Source organism: Molossus molossus, unplaced genomic scaffold, assembly GCF_014108415.1.
Source record: "Molossus molossus isolate mMolMol1 unplaced genomic scaffold, mMolMol1.p scaffold_m16_p_12, whole genome shotgun sequence".
Classification (NCBI taxonomy): Eukaryota; Metazoa; Chordata; class Mammalia; order Chiroptera; family Molossidae; genus Molossus; species Molossus molossus.
The window spans coordinates 77520918-77542652 of NW_023425347.1; the positions used below are offsets into that span (position 1 = coordinate 77520918).

Here is a 21735-nt window from a genome sequence, read left to right on the forward strand (position 1 = left end):
ATGCTCTTACCGCTAAACCAAACCAGCCAGGACAGGTGGACTGTTTGGAATGGGCTGTCGTCCTGCCCCTTCCCCAAGCCTCAGCAGCCTGGCACGATGGAACTGGAGCGCTGGTTACTTTACCTGCTTGCTAGTTCAGAATGAGACTTGTGATCCTGTTGGTTTCTTCTGCAAGATCCCTACTTGGCTGAGAAGTGGCTAGTATTCTGTTCTGTAAGACCAGATAGTCAAGATATGGGTGGAGTTGAGTCTCTGCCCCAGGAGCTGAATCTGGTATCCCAGTGGAAGCAACTGGGGGAGCTGAGGAGGTACTGGTCTGCCCACTGGCACAACCGTCTGAAGGCCAGGGCCTGCTCCAGAGCAGTTTCCCCAGAGGTCCCTTTTCCCCTCCGCACTCAGCCTCTGAGTGTGTAATGTTTGTAATAATCCTGACTGGGAGCTGGCCCTCGCCCTCACACTTACCTGTTGCCCTGTGGTCTCCCTGGCAGTGGCGTTTACCACCCTGTCCCTGTGGCACTTCACTGTGGTTGGTATTTTCCTTCCTGGTGCAACCCCTCACATAATTTGTGCTCTAATTCTCCAGGTACTTAAAATCCTAGTAGAATAACCTTTTCAGGACCCGAGCTGAAGCAGAGGGATAATTAAACCTTATTGAGCCAACTAGAAATGTTGATTACCAAAAACTAGCCCAAAGTGCAAGGAGATATTGCCGTTTGGGAGAAGAGTTAAGCCTTGGAAATGAGAAGTGGGAGGAGACATCCCCCAGCCTTCCTGTAGCAGCATCGGGGCTCCCCAGGGAGGCAGCTGTCCCATGCCTCTTTAGGAATGGGTACCCAGGCCTCCAGGGTTAACTCTATCCCGAGAACCTGATTTTCTTCACAGTGTGCAGGGGAGATGGGACCGGGTTCTGAGGAGTTCTGCCATCAACCTTGCCCAGGTAACTGCAGTCATCTGTGAACTGTGCACCAGAGGGGTCTTGAAGGAAACCTGGACTTCCCTGTCATAGCAAAGACTTTTCCTTATTTGTTACACTCACCCAAATAATTTTTGAGTGCCTTCCATGTGCCAGACACGCCTAGGTTTGCAAACCTTAAGAATTAGGTAGAGGTGGTGGGAGCAAAACCAGAGGGAAGGAGGCTCATTAACAACCTTGTGGCCAACTCCGTCCAGCTTGGAGGGGCACAGAGCTGTTAGGGGGGCAGGCAGACAGCATCAGAAGTGGTTTCTCCCAGAGGTGACTCCTGAGAGTCCACTTCCGGGCCTCTGCTAGGAAGGTCAGGATTCCAGCTGAGCCCGGCTGGGAAGGAGTGGAGGATTGCTTTTTCTTGGTTTAGATCAATAGTTATTCATCTTTTCAGGATCAGAGATTCGTTTGAAAAGACAAAGATAACGGTGGACTTTCTCCCTAGGAAAATACACATACACAGACATTTCTGCACACAATTTTAGGGGTTCATGAATCTCCAGAAGTCCATCCTTGGTTCCTGAGTCTTCTAAGAACGTCTCCCATAGACTTGGAGTCTGAGCCTCTTCCAGGGGCTTCCTGCTGAGAACAGGTGACTCCCCTCAGAGCGGAAAGCTGCCCCATCAGAGAAGCTGCGGGACCCGCCCCTCCCATCCCAGGCAGGAAGCATCTGGGAAGTTGTTCCTGGGACTGACTCCCAGGCTGGTGCTGCTGAAGCCAAAGACTGATCCTGGGATGAACCTCCCCGGAGCAGGAGTCTCCTCACTCACCACCTCTGAGAGGAAAGTGAATAAATCTGTCCAACCTCAACTGGCCATCCTTCCTCTGCTCTCCTGTTCCCCGAATGGGGTCAGCTTGTGTTGGAAGGTTCTACAAAGGGAACCAATGTGTTGGGGAAATGAGGGACAAAGTTCTGATATTTTCTTCTCCCTCTGCATGTTTTTATTTTTTTACCCTTGTGATGATAGCTGCTTCTCCCCTCATCCCTTGAATCCTGCCAGCAGCCTCGCCTCAAAGTTCTCGTGCTGGGAATGGGCCTGTAATCTCTCCCCACACACTGCTCTTTCCACTCTCCACCAGTTCTCCCATTCCAGGTGGGCTCCGGGCGGACACTGCCCCCCCCCATCTCTTTTGAGGGCCCTCTCCACCTGCCAGGTTTGTGATCCACACAAATAAGCTACATCCCAGAGGGATGTTGGGATTGCGGGGGGGTGGGGGGTACTTTGATCTGCCCAAGCAGCCAACTGGCTTTATTGCCTCCCTCCTGCTACAGTCTGGACATTGGCTCTGCTTCCTTCTTTAGTCTGTGGCCCCTGTGTGTCCCCAGTGGCAACATCAGAGGGAATTCCCAGAGCTGGCAAATGATTGGAGGGGGGCGGGGCAGCCACCAGCTCCCTGGGGCTGCACTTGGGACTCCTGCACACACGCTGGCCCTCCACACCCACAGGTATGCAGGTGGGTCTACAGCTGGGAGTGGCTGGGGCACAGGGAATACTGGGAATATTCTCTGGAGCCATGGACGGGCACAAACTAAAGTAGATGGGCAAGCCCTGGCCGGTTTGGCTCAGCGGTTAGAGCGTCGGCCTGCGGTCCGGAGAGACCCAGGTTCGGTTCCCACTAAGGGCATGTGCCTCGGTTGCAGTTTGTCCCCGGCCCTGGTTGGTCGTGCGGGTGGCAGCCACTCGATGTGTCCCTTTCACGTCGATGTTTCTCTCTCTCTCTCTCTTCCTCTCTCTCCCTCCCACTCTATCTGTGCAAAAAATGGAAAAAAAAAAAAATGTCCTCGGGTGAGGATAAAATAGATGGGCAAGGAGCCAGAACTAATACCGACCAGGAAGTAATCGTCCAGGCTGTGCCTGCTCTCTGACTCTGCTGAGTGTCAGGCCCTCTCACACTCCTGGACAGTCCTTGCAGCCTCATCTACCCACACCAGGGAGGAGGAAGAGGGGCTTGTGCGGGAGGCCTGGGCTCTTCCTTTCACAAGGACGCAAGGACCTGGGTAGAACCTTTGGGACCTTCCCAAACCTATTCACCTTTGGGGATGGAAGTCCCACCGAACAGGTGCTGACTGGGTAAGAACTGCTTCTTGCGTGCATTATTGGAAGTGGGGAACAGTGGAAGGGCTGAGGCTACCGGTGGTAAGAAGGGCTGAGGGTAAAGAAGGAAGTGGCCCTTATTGCCAAGGGGCCCTATCCTACCTCACCTCAGCACCCGAATCCTGAGCACTGCCCCATTCCTGCATTAAAGACCAGTGCCGGAGGGGCCCAGCCCAAGTGGTCCTAGCTTCAGCTATCACCTGTTAGCCCGGGAACGTTGGGGGCTGTGTTGTGCTGTCTCCCAGGGTTAGGTGGGAATATGGGAGTAATGCTCCACCCTCTCATCTCCAGCAGTTTTCTGCTCCAAATGGAAAACCCTTACAGGTCTGATCCCTCGGCACCGGGGAAGGCCGAGCCAGGATCTGGAGATCCAGGTTTCTGAGCGCTACCTCCTGGCCTTGGCTTAGCTTTGATTTAGGAACAGGGTCTAAACCCTTAAGAAGCTGGTCAAGCCCGGCCGGTGTGGCTCAGTGGTTGAGCGTGGACCCATGCACCAAGATGTTGCCAGTTCAATTCCCGGTCAGGGCACATGCCCAGGTTGTGGGCCCGATCCCCAGTGGGAGGCGTGCAGGAGACAGCCAATCGATGCTCTCTCTCATTGATGTTTCTATCTCTCTTTCACTCTCCCTTCCTCTCTCTCTAAAATCAATAAAGACAGAGACGTAGAAGTGGGGTACAGACTGATAATCCCCTGAAGAGGGGGTGGGGGAGAGATAAACCACAGAACTGATATGCATGTATGTATGAACAATGGACATGGACAATGAAGGTGGGGACAGGGTGGGGAGAGAGGGTGAGGGGGGAATCAGTGGGGGGGAAAAGGAGAAACATCTGTAACAAAAATAATTAAATTAATTTTTTTAAAAAGTAAAAAAATAAAATAAAATAAAGAGCGTACAATAATAAAAAAAATAAAATAAAATCAATAAAGGGGGGAAAAAAAGCTGGTCAACGTGAGCCCTGACTTCCGACCCTCTCTGTGACCCAGAGCTTCCCTGCCCTGGGTTCTGAGGCGGCCTGTCATCCCAGCCCAGGCACTGCTGGAGCCCACTGAGACCAGATCAGTGGCAATGGCACCAGATGTTTATTTCCTGTCACTGTACCTGCTCCAGCTCTGTCTCCTTGGGATGATACTGTTGCCATGCCAACAACAATATTCCCTCTCAGAGGGGCTATTATTAGGCTGCAGGCTCTGTTACAGTATGACTTTCGGGAAACAAAAGCTCAGCCCTGGAGCCCCTTTTCCCTTACAGGTTGACCTGCTCCCCAGCCTCAGTTTACTCATCTGCATAGTGCAGTATCGGGACTCTCCGTCTGCAGCTCTCACGGGGCTGCCCAGGACTGGCCCCTCACTCTCTCCGGCTCCTGCAGCACCTCAGCAGAAAATGTCTCTGGCCAACAGTAGCCACAGGGCTGCTCTCGTCAGAGGTAGCTGCCCTTGGCCCAGGGACCCCAGCCTTTCCTGGACTCTGTGACCAACCCTAACCCATGACTACTGTATTGCTGGACCCTGGGACTGCCCCTTCTTTGCCCTGACCTCATGACCTCTTCCACTTAACTACTGCATGACCTTTCTGTGACCCGTGACCCTTGAGCTGGTTATTCCCTGCAGTGGTCTCCTCCTCCTTCTCCTCTTGCCAGTCCTCCTGCTGGTCTTACTGATAGCCCAGAGCCTGGTCAGAAGTCATCTGACCCTGCTTCTGTCTAGGTGAGCCTCCAGAATGCTTCACCCAAGGGAATGAGACCACAGGTTCAAACCCTCCCACAGATCTGCCGCAGCTGCCCTGCTTCCCAGAGATGTGCTACATGGAGGCAAAGTTCTCCAGCCAAATGGCAGTGAGCGCCCAGGAGCGCCGCTGTGAGGTGCAGAGGTGCAGAGCGGGCTGCCGTGGGGCCTGGCGGGAAGCTGGGGCTGCTGCGGCGGTTGGGCCTGGGGTTGTTGGAAGCGGGGTGACGTTCAGGTACACACAGGAAGGTGCTGGGAGAGAGACTGAAGTGGGAAGGAGAGGAGTCAGTGTTAGACGCCCAGAGAGCCTGAGAGACAGCCCAGAACTGGCTGTGCCCCCCATCCTCATCCTGGACTCTGGCACTTGCTTTATCCAGCTGATTCAACTCAACACTTCCCACTGCGTGGCCTGGTGCACCACAGCTGTGAGTGGGGAGGTGAACTTGGTCTCAGCCTTGCCTGCAGGCCAACCACTTGGCCCACAGCCCAGTATGCTGCTCTCTGCAGCGCTGCAGGGGTGGCCCACTCTGCCTGGGGCTCAGTCCCACCAGCCTGCAGCTCCGAGCCCCTTCTCTACCGCCCTCCATTAGGGAGCCCCTATTCTGACTCCCGCTCCCATTGGCCCCATAAGCTCTTAGCCCCACCCTACCTCTCCTCAGCTAGCCTTACCCACCAGTTCTGAACCTCACCCTTTGACAGTTCCTCAAATGTGAGCTCGGTTTTCACCAACTCCCCAACCTCTATCAATAATACCCCACTTTCTAAACCTTGTCAGGCTGATCCTTAGCTTTGCGGTCTACTTTCTTCAACTTCCCAAGTCTGAGCTTTCTACCTTCAGTGCCCCACCCCCTTCCAGATTCCCCTTCCCAATCCCCCAACCTTTCCCAGCCCAGTTTAGCCAGTGCACCCCTCCCCGCAAGCTCAAAGGCAGCCAGAACAGTCTCCTGTGCTTGTCTAGGGTGGCAGCAAAGGGGAGAGTTTCAGGTTGTGACTGTCCACACACAAGATGCCCTCCCTGGGGATGGGGCCTGGGACTTTGCAGAATTGTCCCCAGCAGAGGGGTCACAGCACTTCCCTGGGCAGCCGTGCTTTGCTCCCAGGTCTAGGTCACCTTGACCAGCCCAGAGGACAAGTTGGTTCCCATTCCACCAGCCCCGGGAGAAATGTGAGTGTCTCATTCATACCTGCCAGCTCTGGGAGGTGGAGGCAGGGATGGACAGCATGTGGCGGCTGGGGCCAGTGGGACAGGCATGAATGTGAGTGTCTCATTCATACCTGCCAGCTCTGGGAGGTGGAGGCAGGGATGGACAGCATGTGGCGGCTGGGGCCAGTGGGACAGGCATGATGGGGCTCCAGCCTTCCTCTGTCTTTCACTCCCTGTTCAGTCTGGAGAGCCCCGCCCCCCCACCTCCCTTCCACTTTCTTTTTTTTTTTTTAATCCTCACCGGAGGACATTTTTGCATTTATCTTCAGATAGAGCGGGAGGGGGGGCGGGGGGTAAGACAGAGAGAAACATCCACATGAGAGAGACACATCCAGTGGTTGCCACCCACAGGACACCAACTGGAGCGGGAACAAACTGCAACTGAGGTACGTGCCCTTAGTGGGAACCGAACTGGAGACTCTCTGGTCCGTGGGCTGATGTTCTAACCGCTGAGCCAAACCGGCCAGGGCCCTTCCACTTTCTCTTCCAGGAGAAAATCTATGCCACCTTCTCCTGCCAAGGCAGTGAATATTTCAAAGGGCAGAAAGCTGTGGCCATATGCCCTGAGGTCTTGGACTTCTGTGAGGTGGGCCTCTGGAGGGCTCCAAGGATTGGGGTGCCTCATGAATGCAGAACTTTCTCCTTCTGCCTGGACCGAGTAGGTTAGCAGCTGCATCTGGCTGGAGCTGGAGATGGACCTGTTGGGAGCCAGGCCGCCTGGGGTCTGGCATGCTTGACCTCTCAGCCTCGAATTATGCCTGATCCAGGGCAGCAGCTGGAATTTTCCAAGTCTCCATGACATGCCCCCTTGTTTCTAATCACCCTGCAAATTCTCTGGGACTGGTTGGCTGACCTCATGGGGAGGGAGCTAGGAGCCCAGAGAGGTTCAGCTCAGACATGGCTCTCTTTCTTTCTGCTTCTGTGAGTGGGCGAGTGGGGCAACTGGGGGGGATGAATCGTCCTGTGTCTTCTTGTTGCTGAAATGGTCCAGTTCGGGCCACACTGCGAGGGATCCACAGGTGTTATGGGGCCATGGCTCAGTCCTGCTCCCAGAAATGTGCCAAGCCCAGCAGGCAGCTGCCTCCAGCTGGATGGGAACCTCCACTTCAACCAGGAGTCCCCTGCACTGGTCCCTGGCTGGGGCCGCCTGCTGCTCCTCCACTCTGCCCTGCTCCCATTCCTGCTCCCCTGGCTGGGCCAAATCAGGGAGCAGCAGCCAGGAGAATCCTGCAGGCCTGGCAAGGCCCCAGGCCCACCCCCAACTCTGGTTCCTGTAGCTGTATCTTCAGTGAAAGGAATTTCTCATGTCCACAGCTCTGGGCTCAAGGCTCCTCGCTCCTGCCTCCCACCACCTAGGCCTGACCGTGGTGCCCTCCACTTAGCCCCAATCCCAGAGAGAGGCTGAGGTTTATCTGGAGAAACAGAATTGTTTTTTCCTGCTTGACCCCCATCAAGTGGGAGGACTCCGAAGTCCTGCAGGGACAGTGTGTAAAAAGTGCCCAGCCCCGTCTACTTTTCCCAGACCCTCCTCTCAGCCTTTGGCATTAAGAGTGGGGCTGGAATTGGAGTTTCCCTGCCCTCCTGCAGGGATATCCACCCCTTTATCTCTAAGGGTACAAATCAATCCCCTTTTCCCTCGTCCTTCACATGACCTTCTCTGTACCCGAGGTACGTGCCCTTAACGGGAACCAAACCCAGGTCTCTCTGGACCGCAGGCCGACGCTCTAACCGCTGAGCCAAACTGGCCGGGGCACAGCCCTCATCCTTAAGCAGCTCCGTGAATCGGGCAGGATGGGTGCTCGCCACGGCACACGCATCATTGGCACACGCGTGAGGCTGAGGGAGGAACTATGGCACAGACGTCGGAGTCAGACTGTCAGCTGAGGTTCAGTTTTGCCACTGGCTAGCTGCAGGGCTTTGGCAAAACTCTGAGCCTCAGTTTCTGCAGCTGGAGACTGGGGCTAATGGTTCTTCACAGTGCTGTTCCCCTTTAAGCCAGGATAGGGTAGTTACTCGGGGAAGAAGAGCTCCAGTAGAGGTCAGAGTTGGCCCGCCTGGATGAGAGGCATGGAGAATGGAATTGAGGAGAAATTCTTTTTTTCTCTTAAAATGTGACTATCTTCTTTCCGGGGCCCCGGGCAGGGAAATCTGGCCCCATAACTCAGAGGATCAGGGGTGGAGGTGAGGGCATTTATTAGGAAAACATTCCGGAATAGGGAACTCCGCGTACTCCAGGACCTAAGGAGTTAACAGGGGTGGGGAGACCCCCACGACTGATGCAGGCATGCTGGGACTTGCAGGCGGAGTGACCATTGTCTGCGCTAGGGCTGCTGGGAAATGTAGTCACTGGCGGGCCGGGGTCCGCGGAGTCCCCAACACCCAGCGGTGACAGCTCAGGAGGTAGGTGGCAATGACAGCAGGCTAGGAGCAGGGAACCCAGGGCAGAGCTGGGCAGAAGGTTGTGGGCAAGCTGAGGGCCGGACCCGTCCTGGCTGCCAGAACCGGATACTCTTCTGGCCCGCGGCTGATGCAACGGGGCCTACTGGGCTGGGAGGAGGGTGGGGGCAAAGAGCAATGGGACACTTTTCCAGTCTCCAAGGAAAGAGGAACAAGACTGGGGTCCTTGTCCAGGATGAGACCGTCCCTTCCAGAGAGGAACAGGATGCTTCCCCAAACCCCATGCAGACACATCACTGACACCTTCCCAAGAGGAGCCTGCAGGACTAACACTGCTCCCTGAAACGGAGGCAAAGCCCATCCCAGGAGCAGTGGGATCGTGTCCCCATCCCATTGATGGGACCAGGCACCCCACTTTCCACAAGTAGAGTTGACCCCTCTCAAGAACAACTAGACACCCTCCCAGACAAAGGGCAATACAAGAAAGTGTACATCTCACCAGGGGCAAAGAGATAACCCCTCCCCTTAGAAATTTACAGGCCCATCCTAGGGAGAGGACGGTCAGCCCCCTCTGCCTTCTCACCGCCCCTCCCCCCTGCCTGTCAGCCTTCTGAGGCAGGTCCATCACCTCCTGGCTAACTAAAAGGGGCTCCCATCTATACCCCCAGGGTGTGTCTGCTCAGTAGGGGGCAGCATGGACCAGTCCGTGGCCATCCAGGAGACCCTGGCCGAGGGGGAATATTGCATCATCATATCCTTCCCAGCGCTGAGCTCCCAGCCCCAGGCCTGCCTGGCCTTGGAAAGTGGAATGGAAAGTGTCCAGGTGTCTATCTGCTCTCCTCCCTCCCTCTGAGCCATCAGGGAAGAAGGAAAACTGTATTTACTAAGTATTTACTCAGTACTAGTCTCTCCTTCCAACCCCCTGTGAAGTTGGGGTTTATTATCCCCACTTCACAGATGGGAAGGCTCGGAAAGGTGAAGCAACTTGCCCAAAGTCACACAGTGAATCTGTGTGGGCAAGGGAAAAACAGGGAAGGTGGGGTGGGCGGGTTGGGAGAGCCCTAGCCTCCTGTTGCCTTTCGGGTTTGGTTTCCCTTGACCCTGAGCAGCAGGCGGTGCAAGGTGTGCTGTGTGAGGGGGACAGCAGGCAGAGCCGCCTGCTGGGGCTTGTGCGCTGCCGCCTGGAACACGGAGGCCAAGAACACGCGTGAGTGAGAGCTTCCGTCCTTGCCTGTCTGGGTCATGGGGTTATTCTTCACAGTACCCTCCAGTTGGACTCAACCATTCCCTCTGGGGCAGAGTCAGAGTCTTCCAGAATTGTAATAATGATAGTTAATCCTTGTGGAAGACTGTATTCCAAGCCCTCGTGTGTATTAGCTCCTATAATCCTCGCTATTTGATGAGGAAGCTGCTGGAGAAGTGGCAGTTTAACACACTGGCCCAGATCTTGAGTCTCATGGCCTGATTGCCTGGGTTCAAATCCAGGCTTTGTTACTTCCAAGCCACACAGGACTGAGCAAGGTGTTTACTCCTCCGTACCTGTTTGCCCAGATTGGAGTGAGTTATTACATGTTAAGCCTCTAAAACACTCTGAGGCATATAGAAAGTGCTCAGTAACACCCATACATCCCCCCCCCACACACACACACACAGAATACTAACACTTGTCAAAGGCCTCACTGCCAACAAGTGGACCTTAGGGTCTCAGAGCTGGGAGAAAGGAACCTTAGACATTTTCTAATCTACCACCCTAACTTTACAGATGCAGAAACGGAGGTTCAGGGAGGGAAAGGGGGTAGCTGAGGTTGCACTGTTTCTGTCACAGGCAGGATTAGAATGCACCATGGAGATCAAGCATGAGTTTCATGAACAAAGCAGGGGCTCCCCCAAATGAGGTCCTGTCCTCACCTCTGCTTCCTGCCCTTAGTCTCTTCCTGTATACACACCGGAGGATGGCCATTACAGGGGATGATGTCTCTTTGGACCAGATAGTGCCGGTCTCGCGGGATTTTACACTGGAAGAAGGTGCCACAGGGACTGGGCGGTATGAGTCCCTCTCCTCTGGGCTCCCAGGTCATTTCTGCCCTTGTTGGGGGTGGGACACTGGGAGGACCCTGGGGTTGGGGTGTTCAATTGCTAAGGGCCTTTTTGTTTTCCTCCCCACAGTGTCCCCAGATGGTGAACTCTACATTCTTGGTTAGTGGTCCTTTCAATCTGCATCTCATTTGGGATGGGGGTACAGGGTCTGTGAAGTAAGAGCACCCTCTGACAGCTTTCCTGCAACAAGCAAGACCCTGCCAGCTTGGCCACGCTCACCCCTGGGCCTCAGTTCCTGTCTCTTGCTTCCTTGCTTGCTGGGCTTGGAATCCTCTGGATTGCTTCTATCACTTCAAGCACGACAGGTTCCCAGCACGGAGTCCCTGCACCTGCTGTTCCTTCTTCCTGAAAGCCCTCGCACCTCTTTTGACTTAGCCACTTATCCTTTAGGGATTCAACTCACACTTGACTTTTTCCAAGAAGCCTTTGTTGAACTCCTGAAATGTATCTCACTGAGATGCATTCCTTTCTCTCATCCTTGCCAGTTCTTTGTCACTCACAGTGACTTAATTCTTGTAGTGATTTATTTAATATCTATCTTCTTTGCCAGACAATAGTAATAGTAGTAATGATAGAAATGAATATTTAATCAGTGATTACCTTGTGCCAGATATTATGCTAAGAGCTTTACACACAACTTTATGAGGTTGTCGCTGTTTTCATTCCCATTTTATGCATCAGGTAACTGAGGCCCAGAGAAATTAAGTAATTTAGTTAGTGGTGGAACCGAGATTCAAACTCAGAACCCAGACTCTAGAGCCCACACTCTTTTTTTTCTTTTTCTTTTGGTACATGCCCTTAGCGGGAACCGAACCCGGGACTCTCTGGTCCACAGGTTGACGCTCTAACTGCTGAGCCAAACCGGCCAGGGCTTAATTTTTTTTTCTTTATTCATTTTAGAGAGAGAGGAAGGGAGAGGGAGAGAGAGATAGAAACATTGATAAGAGAAAACATCGATTGGCCACCTCCTGCATGCCCTCCACTGGGGATTTGGCCCACAACCTGGGCATGTGTCCTGACCGGGAATTCAACTGGCAACCTCTTGGTGCATGGGTCAATGCTCAACCACTGAGCCACATTGGCAGGGCTAGAGCTCACACTCTTGATCACTCTGCTAGATGCTCCTACTTACTCATTAGTTCAGCACATGTTTTGGAGTGCTCCCGGTGTGCCTGCCAGGGGCTGGGGTTTGCTAAGAACAAGACACCATCCACAGTCTGCTTCCCTGAAGATAGGCCACGACCTTTCTCTTCACCATGGTATTCCCAATGCCTAGCACGTGCCTGGCACAATTGAGTAGACTGGCTGAGACAGCCCCTCTTGTGGGCCTCTATGTGCTTCTCATTCCACTTGCTGGGGGGTACATTTGTCTCTTCCAACTTCGTGTAGTCCTTCTGTGGCAAGGCTCAATGACATTTTAGAGTCTTGGTCCATGCCCTCTGCAGAGTGAGGATAATGTTCATTTGGAGCTGAGGGCATGATGGGTTCCCTTACAGCTCTAGCAGAAGCCTTCTGTGAATTACTTAAGGGCTGAAAGGACTTTGGGAGCTTGGACTGCTGGTTCTCCATTCTGGGGACTCTAGCCTTAAGATGCACCCATCCTTAGCTCCTGAAGGTCAGGGACTCATTTCCGGCCTCCTCTGTGCAGGCTCAGATGTGACTGTCCAGCTGGACACAGCGGAGCTCAGCCTCATATTCCAGCTGCCCTTTGGTTCACACACCAGGTTGTTCCTGCAGGAAGTTTACAGGGCCTGTCCAGGTAGGTAAGACCCCAGGTTCCCATGGGGATTTTGGTTGGCTGGTTACTAATCTACCAACTACCCATTGATTTTCCACATTCTGGACTCATACTCCAGTTTCTGTGCCTTCTCAAAGCTGCTGTCATGTGGTCACAGTGCCCTGAGGCCACCAGCCAACCATGATGCTTGCTTGTAAAATCTCCTGTTTCTGGACCTGAATTTTAACTCCAGCAGGGCCCCTTTGTCCGCCTGGTTCTGGGCAGGGCTGCACAGGGTGGGTTGCAATTCTGATGTGGAATCCTTTACAAGTTGGCAGGGTCAACAGCTTCTAGAGGCCCATCTTCCCTCTCTCTGCCAGCCACAGCCGGAACCAAGGGAAGTATGACATATGGGCCCTTCTGCCCTTGAACCCTGCTCTGTCCCTCATTGCAGCTGAGAAAATGATTTAGCTTTGGGGTAGCAGTGAGAGGTTAGTAGACCCTAGGGCAAACTTTGTTTAGACAGGAAATTAGCCAGGCAGATTTGTTTTTTTGTTTTTTGTTTTTTTTTGTTTTTATCCTCACCCGAGGACATTTTTTTTATTTTTTTATTTTTTTTTATTTTTATCCTCACCCGAGGATATTTTTCCATTTTTTGTACAGATAGAGTGGGAGGGAGAGATAGGAAGGGAGAGAGAGAGAGAGAAACATCGATGTGAAGGGACACATCGAGTGGCTGCCACCCGCACGACCAACCAGGGCCGGGGACAAACTGCAACCGAAGTACATGCCCTTAGCGGGAACCGAACCCGGGTCCCTCCGGACTGCAGGCCGACGCTCTAACCGCTGAGCCAAACCGGCCAGGGCACCCGAGGACATTTTTTGTTCAGGTAGAGTGGGAGGGAGAGAGAGAAAAAGAGAGAGAGAGAGAGAAACATCGATGTGAAAGGGACACATCAAGTGGCTGCCACCCGCACGACCCACCAGGGCCGGGGACAAACTGCAACCAAGGTACATGCCCCTAGTGGGAACCGAACCCGGGTCTCTCAGGACCACAGGCTGATGCTCTAACCGCTGAGCCAAACCGGCCAGGGTGCCAGGCAGATTTGTAAAGGAGAGTTTGTACAGAGCAGAGGCTCAGCCACAGACATGTAAAGTTGAGCCACCAGGTGCTGGTGTTTAGGTGGTCACCCAACACTATCACTTGTTTCCTTTCAGGCTGTGCAGGAATGGGGGGGAGAGTTTCCCTTCTATTATGGTCTTACCATGGAGCCTGAACATCTGGGATGGGGGTGGAGGTTTCAGGAAAGGAACTGGCTTTGGATGCAAACTGGGGTATAAAACCCTGAATGCCTGGTTAAGGGGTTTAAAGTTTATTCTATAAACAGGGGGGAGTTTATCTCCAAACCTTCAATTAATGAGGATAACTAATTTTATAATTATTACTAGTATTTGTAGGAGGGGTAATGAAAGCAATAACAGCGAAGAACATGGGCTTTGAAGTTACATAGTCTCTTGCATTTGAAATCTATCTTTGCTGGTCCTTAGCTGTGTGACTTTGGGCAAACCACCTTACCTCTCTGAACCTTGGTTTTGTAGACTTCTATATATAAAGAACATCTTCCTCATGGAACTGTGAGAATGAATGAGACAATGCATGTGAAAGTGCTCAGCACATAGTAGGAGCTCAGCACATAGTAGGAGCGCTTCCATACAAGAGGGCTCATAACTTCATTGTTGTCTTGTGTGTTAGACACTATTCTAAGCACTTTTCACACATTATCTCATTTTCTTTAGTACAAGTATGTATTATCAATGTCTCAATTTTACAAATGAGGAAACAGGCTCAGAGAGGATAAGTGACTTGCCTAACTAAGTACATACATAGTTGGTAAACTACAGAGCCAGGATTATATAGTCTCCTCCAGAATCTAACTTCTTGATTTTTGCTCTAATGCTTTCAAAGCTCATGCCACCCTGTACCATATAAATGGCTCAGGGAAGGCTTTATGTAGAAGGTGGTGTTTAAGCTGAAACTTGATGGATAAATGAGGGTTTTTTTCCAGGCAGGAAACAAGAAAAGAAGGGCAGTTGGAGGGAAGAGCAGGTTGTTTGGTAGAAGGGAGGTGTGGAAAGAGCTGAGTTAGGAGAAGCCAGTAGAGGCAGGTCATGAAGGGTCTTAAATACCCAGCAAAGAACTTACACTTTGACCTATAGCTTGTGGGGAGCTGTAGGAGTTTTAATCCTAGGAATGACAAGGCAGAATTTGCATGTTAGACAAATTCCTCTGGCAGCTGGTACAGAAGGGGAGAGCCTAGAGCAGGTAGATCAATGGGAATGTGCTGCAATGCTCAGGCATTAAAAATATGAGACTTGGACTAGGGCCTGGCAATGGTGATGGGGAAGAGAAGATGGACTGGAGAGATCAAACAGATGAGAATGAAGGCACCATGGAGGCAATAAGTTTGGGTGTTTACAAAGTGTTCACAACTTTAGCCCCAGTGCTTAGAACAGTGCCTGGCACGCGGTAGGCACTTAATAAATGTGTTGAATGGATGAACAGAGCTTGGTACCTGGCCGTGAGAATGAAGAAGAGGAGTCATTTGCAAGTTGCTGGTGGAGATTAAGGGTAGTTAAAGCTTCCTATCCACTCCCTAGTACTCCCTAGTCCCCACTCTGCCCCTCAGTCTGTGACTTAGACTTCACCACTCTGAGCTCAGTTGCCATGAGAGTTTGTTGCTCAAGTTTGTTGTGAGAATTAAGGATACCGATGAAGCCTAGACACACGGTTACCACGAGGTTGAAGAAATGGCACAAGTGTACCTTGGAAGGGCACTTTTGGTTGCACATTTATTACTGCATTTGAATTTCGGACCCTCCCTATGCGTGAGGGAAACAGTGAAACAGGCTTGAAGATGTCTACGGAGAAGCTGAGCGATTGGCTCAGTCATGCAGCGGTGAGGCCGGCTCTTCAAGTCCGTGGTTCAGTATTCCCTTCTCGTTCCTGCCACAGGCTTGGACCGTGCGACCCCGGATCCGGAGTTCCTGTGGCTGTCTCGATTCAGGTGCACCAGGCTGGAACCTTCGCCGCGCGGTTGGAACTCGGCCCTGGGCACCTGGTCCGAGAACGCCAGAATTTGCCGAGGCCGGTATCCGTCTCGCAAGGGGCTGTGGGCATTGGAGGAGGCCGGGCTGCAGGGGCGGGCTCTATTAAGTTTAAGAGGCGTGGTTATGGAGCCGACCAGCCTCCTATTGGCGGAGGTGCCGTGCAGGCGCGGACCCTCTGGGGAGGCACCGGCGGGGCGGTACGCGCTGTGTGATGAAGAGCTTGGGGAAGTAGCAGGGAAATGTCCGCTGCTGCGGGTTCTCGGGAGCGCGACTCTGCAGGTTCGGCGGGCAGTGGGAAGCTGGCTGGGGCTCTGGGCCGGGAGCGGCGGCGGGCCCGGCCCTCATGTGGACAGGGATTGCGGTTTGGCGGGTGGAGGCACGCGGCAAAGACCAAGGTTCTGGCCCTGCAGAGGCGGGGACACTGAGGCTGAATGAAGTTCAGAGCCGGGATGTTAGTTATTCTTAGCCGGGCGTGAGGCGGGCAGGCGGGGGGCAGTGGGGTGTTCTGGAACCCCGAGGCTGGGGTTGTATAGTAAAGCTTCGTTTCTGACTCTCTGTGTGACCTGGGGAAGTCGCTGCCTCTCTCTGAGCCTCACTTTCTCACAGCCTAACCTTCAGCCAGTTTTGGCTTGTGTGTGGGTGCAGGCACCCGACAGAACCTTTCTGTGGGTGAGGAATGGTTGCTATTGGGGCTGTCGGGCTCCCATGTTGTTCCTCGGCCCCTGTGATGGATTGGGCTGTGCACAGACCCGGAGTCCAAGAGAGCCCTGACCACCCTGGGAATGAAGATCAGGATGAGGTTACAGGAGAAAGGGACCAGGTTTTTTCCGCCCAATCCTTTGGTGGATAATGTTGTGCAGCACAAAAGGCCAATTGTTGAGCAGATTGTCTTTTGGACAGTAAGAGGCCCAAGGCTAGAATTTGGGTCAGTCTGGTGCTTTGGGAGGACCTGTAAATCTGTATTTTCTGTCCAGCTCCTAGGTTTTCTGCAAGGGCACCCTGGTGTGTTTTTCTCCTGGCTGTGCCCATGTGGCTCCAGTGACGTTCGAGCTTTGGCATGACCACGAGTACCCATTCATGCCCCTTTTCTCAGCCTTTTGCTAGAGATGAAGAGTCTCAAATAGCTGTGTCAAGTGTGGGCCAGCACTTCACTGACTCTTACAGAGCTGGAAACTGTGAGAGGTCGGGGAATAGCATGTTGCAAGTTTGTAAAATGAGAGGAAATGGGGCGAGCAAAGGACTTCCTCTGTGCTTATGCTTTTCCTTCATAGCAGCCGCCACAAGACGTGGTCAAAGCACCTGATGGTGCTGATAGCTTGCATCTTTCATGGGTTTATCTCAGATCACTTGAAGTGCCAATCTTGAGACAGCTATTGCTTCAGTTTCCATGACATTCTGTGCTATGGTTCTGGGACCGCTTAGGATTAAGAACATATCCTCTTCTTGCTCCTGGAAAGAGGCTGCCAGAATCCAGACAATTGGCGGAGGACAGGCCCGATGGTAACGGGAAGAGGTGGGTTCTGTCTTCTCCGCCAGCACACCAGAACCAGGCTGTTGGAATGTTTCATTGCCTAAGTAGAGAGAGGTCTTCTGTGAGAAGTCAGCCCAGCTCTGAAGCCAGTTATCAGCGCCAGGTGATAAATGATGCAGGAATCTCAGCATCTTTCGTTTCCTTTCAAAAAACAAACTAGCCACACACTGGTGAAGACTTTTTGTCAAAGTTTTACTTTTAGTTTTACTTTTGGTTTGAAATGATTAGTCCTTATCATAATACCCACCATAAGGGAGGTTACTTGATTAATTGCTAAATTGCTCATGTTAAATTTGAGAAGAAATAGCACCAAGCCCCCAGTTCTGTTTGGGTCAGCTATGTTATCAGAGTTGCTCTGGCCTCAGAGGAGAGTCACATCTTTTAAAACAGGAGGAAGGAACCCTTTGGGCCTCCTCTGGATGGCCCCAAGAGAAACAGGTAGTGGATTTGGTTTTCCCTATAAGCATATGGTCAAAATATCTACTTCCTGATAGACTGGGGAACCAAACCAAGGCTGCTTAAAAATGCTATTTGTCATGCACATCAGGAAAAACAGAGCTCCCCCAAGGGGATGACAGTCTGACAAAGAGAGATCCCACAGTCCATAGACAGAAGTAAGAGGGATGGTCTTTGCAGGGTGAGCCAAGAGTAAGAGCACCTTAAAGGACTATATTTTTATGGGGACAAGGTGAATCTGGTCTTTTTTTTTTTTCATTATTGATTTTAGAAAGAGAGGAAGGGAGGGGGAGAGAGAGAGATAGAAACATCGATGAGAAAGAATATTGATTGGCTGCCTCCTGCATGCCCCCGCTGGGGATTTGGCCCACAACCTAGGCATGTGCCCTGGTAATCGAACCAGCGCCTTCCTGGTGCATGGGTCAATGTTCAACCACTGAGCCACACTCGGGCTGAATCTGGTCTTTACTCCTCACCTTTGCCTTAGTAAAGAAAGAAAAGATCTTACTTTGATGCTTCTCTCCAGTATATCTGTTCCTTTCTTTGATTGGTCTCTGCTGAATTTAGGGTGTCAGGGCAAGCTTGGTAGGATTATTGTAGAAAAATGAAATGCAGTTAGTTTTAGATCGGAGTCCATGTCTTCAAATTCAGACCAGTGCCTTTGAGCTAAGTGGCGAGGTTGAAGAGAAATGTAATGCCTCTGGTTGAGCGGCAGCCTGTTCATCCTGGGCACATGCAAAGACCTGGAGCTGTGTTCTGGAGGATTCGGAGCTATGCCCTAGAGAGGAAACAGCTACTCAAGGCCCACTGGGGCAATCCAGACCAATTTACCATAGTAGTAATAATACATTTTGGTCTTTTGAAGTGGTTTTCTTATTCCATGGTTGAGTCAAAGTGAGGCAGCTTAATAGTAACACATTTAGAATGAGATGTGCTATGAGTATTTTTTTCCCTTGGACCCAGGAAACAAAGCTTAAAGTCTGCCCGGCTTGAGAAAGGAAATGGATGCTATTTATATCTCAGGGTAACATAAAGAGTAACCTAGATTATCAGAGTAGAAGCGAGAGAGAATGTTGGAAAATAGCTCCTGGGTGTGTCTCTCTTGTCTGTATGTCTCTCAGTAAGTAAAGTCTGTGTGACCAACATCCTTTTAACATGGAGAAAATGAATTTTCCTAGCTGTTTATCCCGCAGGTAGAAATACCGGCCCTCATCTCCACCTTTGTGGCAAGCTGTGCAGGATGCTAAGCAAATTAATTTGAATCACTTTGTTTCTTTAAACAAAAGAGAACTGTGTTCACTTTTCTTCCTCCTTTTGTTGTTACCTTCTCCATTTTCCCTCTTTGCCCTGTTTAAGCTTGTTTGTCTCCGGAACTAGAGAAACCCCTGAAGACTTCCTTCAGAAAACAGTTTGTTTTGGAATTCTACAGTAGGAGTCTAGAGCAAGTGAAGTGACCCACAAACATTTATTTAGAAGTGGAGCGTTGCACAGAAAAATCCTCAGGGACGAAGGTTCAGGAAGAGGGAGGCATCTATATTTATTAGAGGAAAAACAGTGTTGGAACACAGAGGCTGATGAGTCTTATGCTTTCTTTGCTGCTTGAAATATATTGTAACAAATTTGTAGACTTTGCCAGTGATGCAGATGTCAACCGAAGCTAGCAAGTATGAATGATGAGGATCTGAAAGGTATTTTTCTTTTTCTTTTCTTTATTGTACTTTGGGAAACACATTTAGGAACGGCAAATTCTCACCCTCAAGAACTTAGAAACTTCCTCACTTCCAAGAGCTTAGAAACTGTCTGCCCTCTGCAGGGCCTATCATGGGGTATTTTCTTCCAAATTGCTACACTTATTTTCTTCTATACTCCTTCCTTCCCTCTAGTTTCTTTTCTGTTAATGCAGCCACTAAAAACCTTGGTCATCCCTGATTCTTCCCTCCCCTCTTATGTCTAATAACCAAATTATGTTGATTCTTTTTCTGTAATTTTAAAATCTTTTGAAAATTAAAAAAAAATTAATCCCTGTAGGTCATGTTGGTATCATCTTCTTACTGGAATTAGTACAGTGATGAGTCTTCCTACCGTAAGTCTCTTTCTCCCTTGGGTATCTCTTTAGAACGTAACTTTTATCATGCCTTACTATTCTATATGTGAACTTGAATGTTGCATCATTTCCTGTTATCTACAGAATGAAGTTCAGATTCTTGAGCCTGGAGTTCAGGTCCTGGACAGCCTGGCGTAGCCCCCCTCTCTAGTCTTATCTACCCCAACTCACCTCCATTTCCTCTGACTTCACACTTGACTGCCTATTATTTCTGGATAAACCCTGTGCTTTTTCATCTCTGTCCACTGCTCATTCAGCTACATTTTTACAAGCTTGAACTTCTTGCCCTTAACATTTTGCATCCTCTTTCCTCCCCACTTTCCAGTCTAAGGCCTGGTACATCAGTAGGTGCTTAAAAAACCTTTGCTCCATTGTTGGAACCTTAGAGACCTTCACAGTTCATTGCCTGAAGTGCTTCCAGCCTACACAGCTGCTGCCCCCCTTCTTCTTTGAGCATGCTCTGAATTTCTCTCCCCTCTTCCTGGTTTGCTCCTGTCCACTTCTCTTTCAGCTTTATCGCCAGACCACAGGCAATTCACAGAAAGCCCAGTAAAGGGAGAGTGTGAAGGAAAAAGTCAAGTCATCTCTCCAGTAGCCTGTCACCACTACAGCCTATTGCCATTAAGTCATTGCACTGTCTGCCTCTTTGGAAGCTAAACTGGTCATATTTATCCTTGCTAACCTAAGTTGGCTTTGCACAGGGTACACCTTGGAGTTTGAGTCTAGGGCTCAAAGGTTTGGAGGGCACAGGATGTGTTTTTAGAGATGTCTCTGCTCATTTTAAATGCCCAAATCTATGGTACTTTTATTACCCTTAAGCGATGAAAGAATGGGAAATGTTAAAAAGACTGAAAAGGAAGAAAAATACCTAAAAGCATGGTTATTTGAATTTTAAGAAAGTAACAGACTATTTGGGATGTGGCCAGTGTGATTTGGGAAAAAAGTGATTCTTTTTTTTGTTTTTAATCCTCACCCGAGGATATATTTTTTTCCCTTTTTTTTCAGAGTGAGAGAGGGAGGGAGGGAAGGAGGGGGTGGGGGCGAGGGGGGGAGAAAGAGAGAAAGAGAGAAAGAAACATTGATGTGAGAAAGACACATCGACTGTTTGCCTCCCGCATGATCCCGACCAGGGCCGGGGACTGGTACTCGCCCTTGACCGGAATCGAACCCGCAACTCTGGTCCCTGGGCCAATGCTCTAACCACTTAGCCAAACTGGCCAAGTCTCTTTTCATTCTTTTAATGCCGGGTGCCCTGTGTATGGGCTTCTTTCAAGAGTTCCTAACTGTATGTACTATGTGCTATGTACTTAGCTCCCTTTGCCAAAAGGATAAAATCCAAACTTTACATAGCATTCCAAAGCCTTACTGTTTGGCCCTCATATATGTAAGACAAATTTATTACTAATAACTAAAAATAACATTGTTATTTAAAAGAGTAATTATGTATTTCTGAGCATACCATAATGCCATGTCTTTGTGCTGAAATTATTTCCTCTGCCAGAAATGCTTTCTGAACTCCATGCTTTTCTGACAGTTAATCTAGTTTATTGGTGAAGAGCACAGACTCTTTGTTGGCCTGCAGACTAAAGAGTCCCAGGTTCGAGTCCGGGTAAGGGCATGTGCCTCGGTTGTGGTTCGTCCTCGGTCCCAGTTAGGGTCTGTCTGAAAATAAATGGAAAAATATCCTCAGGTGAGGATTAAGAAAAACAAAAAGCACAGACTCTTGACCCAGATTCCTTGGGTTTGAATCCTGACAGTGTCGTCTATTAGCTATGTTTTCTTGACAAGTTATTTAACCTCTCTGTGTTTATATCTTGGTCTGTAAAGTGAAGATAATAGTAGCACGTACCTCATGGAGAGGTTGTAAAGATTAAATATACATAAAATGATGCAAGCCATGCCTGCCCTGTAGTAAGCCTCAATATTTGCTGTTAATATTCATGATGATATTACTGTCGTCGTCAAAATGAATTCAGCCTGACTTGGGTTCTGGGTACTTGGATTTGGATCTGTTTATCTCCTTGTGAATTGAACCAGTGTGTCTCCTGCTGGTATGTGTCACTGTGTATTGAACTGATCCAGTCCATAGGACCACTCCCTAGTGGTGTGTGCACAGCACGATGTCACTGATAAGCATCGAACCAACCCACCTACTCCTGCCAGTGGGAACTGTCAGGTATTTTGCTCACAGGTATTTTGCAGGTTCTTCTAGTGTGCTGGGAATGGAATGCAAAGGCCAGTGACTGAGAAGACAGGAAGGGACGCCTCCTCCTAGACCTGTCTAGTAGCAGCTCGGGAAGGGTAGGGTGAGATCTCCACCCAGCAATGAGAGCCA

The 21735-nt window shown here is 50.6% G+C and overlaps 2 protein-coding genes across 2 annotated transcripts in view; both read left to right on the forward strand.

The window, feature by feature from the left end:
• Positions 1–234: 234 nt before the first annotated feature.
• On the forward strand, positions 235–7372 carry LOC118626797. Its single transcript, XM_036256810.1, is given in 8 exon segments — positions 235–273; positions 4314–4488; positions 4702–4736; positions 5240–5350; positions 6481–6652; positions 6982–7051; positions 7053–7228; positions 7347–7372. Coding segments are annotated over 8 exon segments (804 nt in total).
• Positions 7373–8328: 956 nt separating this feature from the next.
• The window catches only part of INPP5B (inositol polyphosphate-5-phosphatase B), a 48994-nt gene continuing 35587 nt past the window's right edge, over positions 8329–21735 (forward strand). The window contains 8 exon segments of the mRNA XM_036256264.1: positions 8329–8390; positions 9056–9138; positions 9500–9594; positions 10315–10412; positions 10554–10583; positions 12133–12243; positions 15215–15535; positions 15538–15588. Of these exon segments, the coding sequence (XP_036112157.1) occupies positions 9082–9138; positions 9500–9594; positions 10315–10412; positions 10554–10583; positions 12133–12243; positions 15215–15535; positions 15538–15588 (763 nt within the window). The 5' untranslated portion in view covers positions 8329–8390; positions 9056–9081.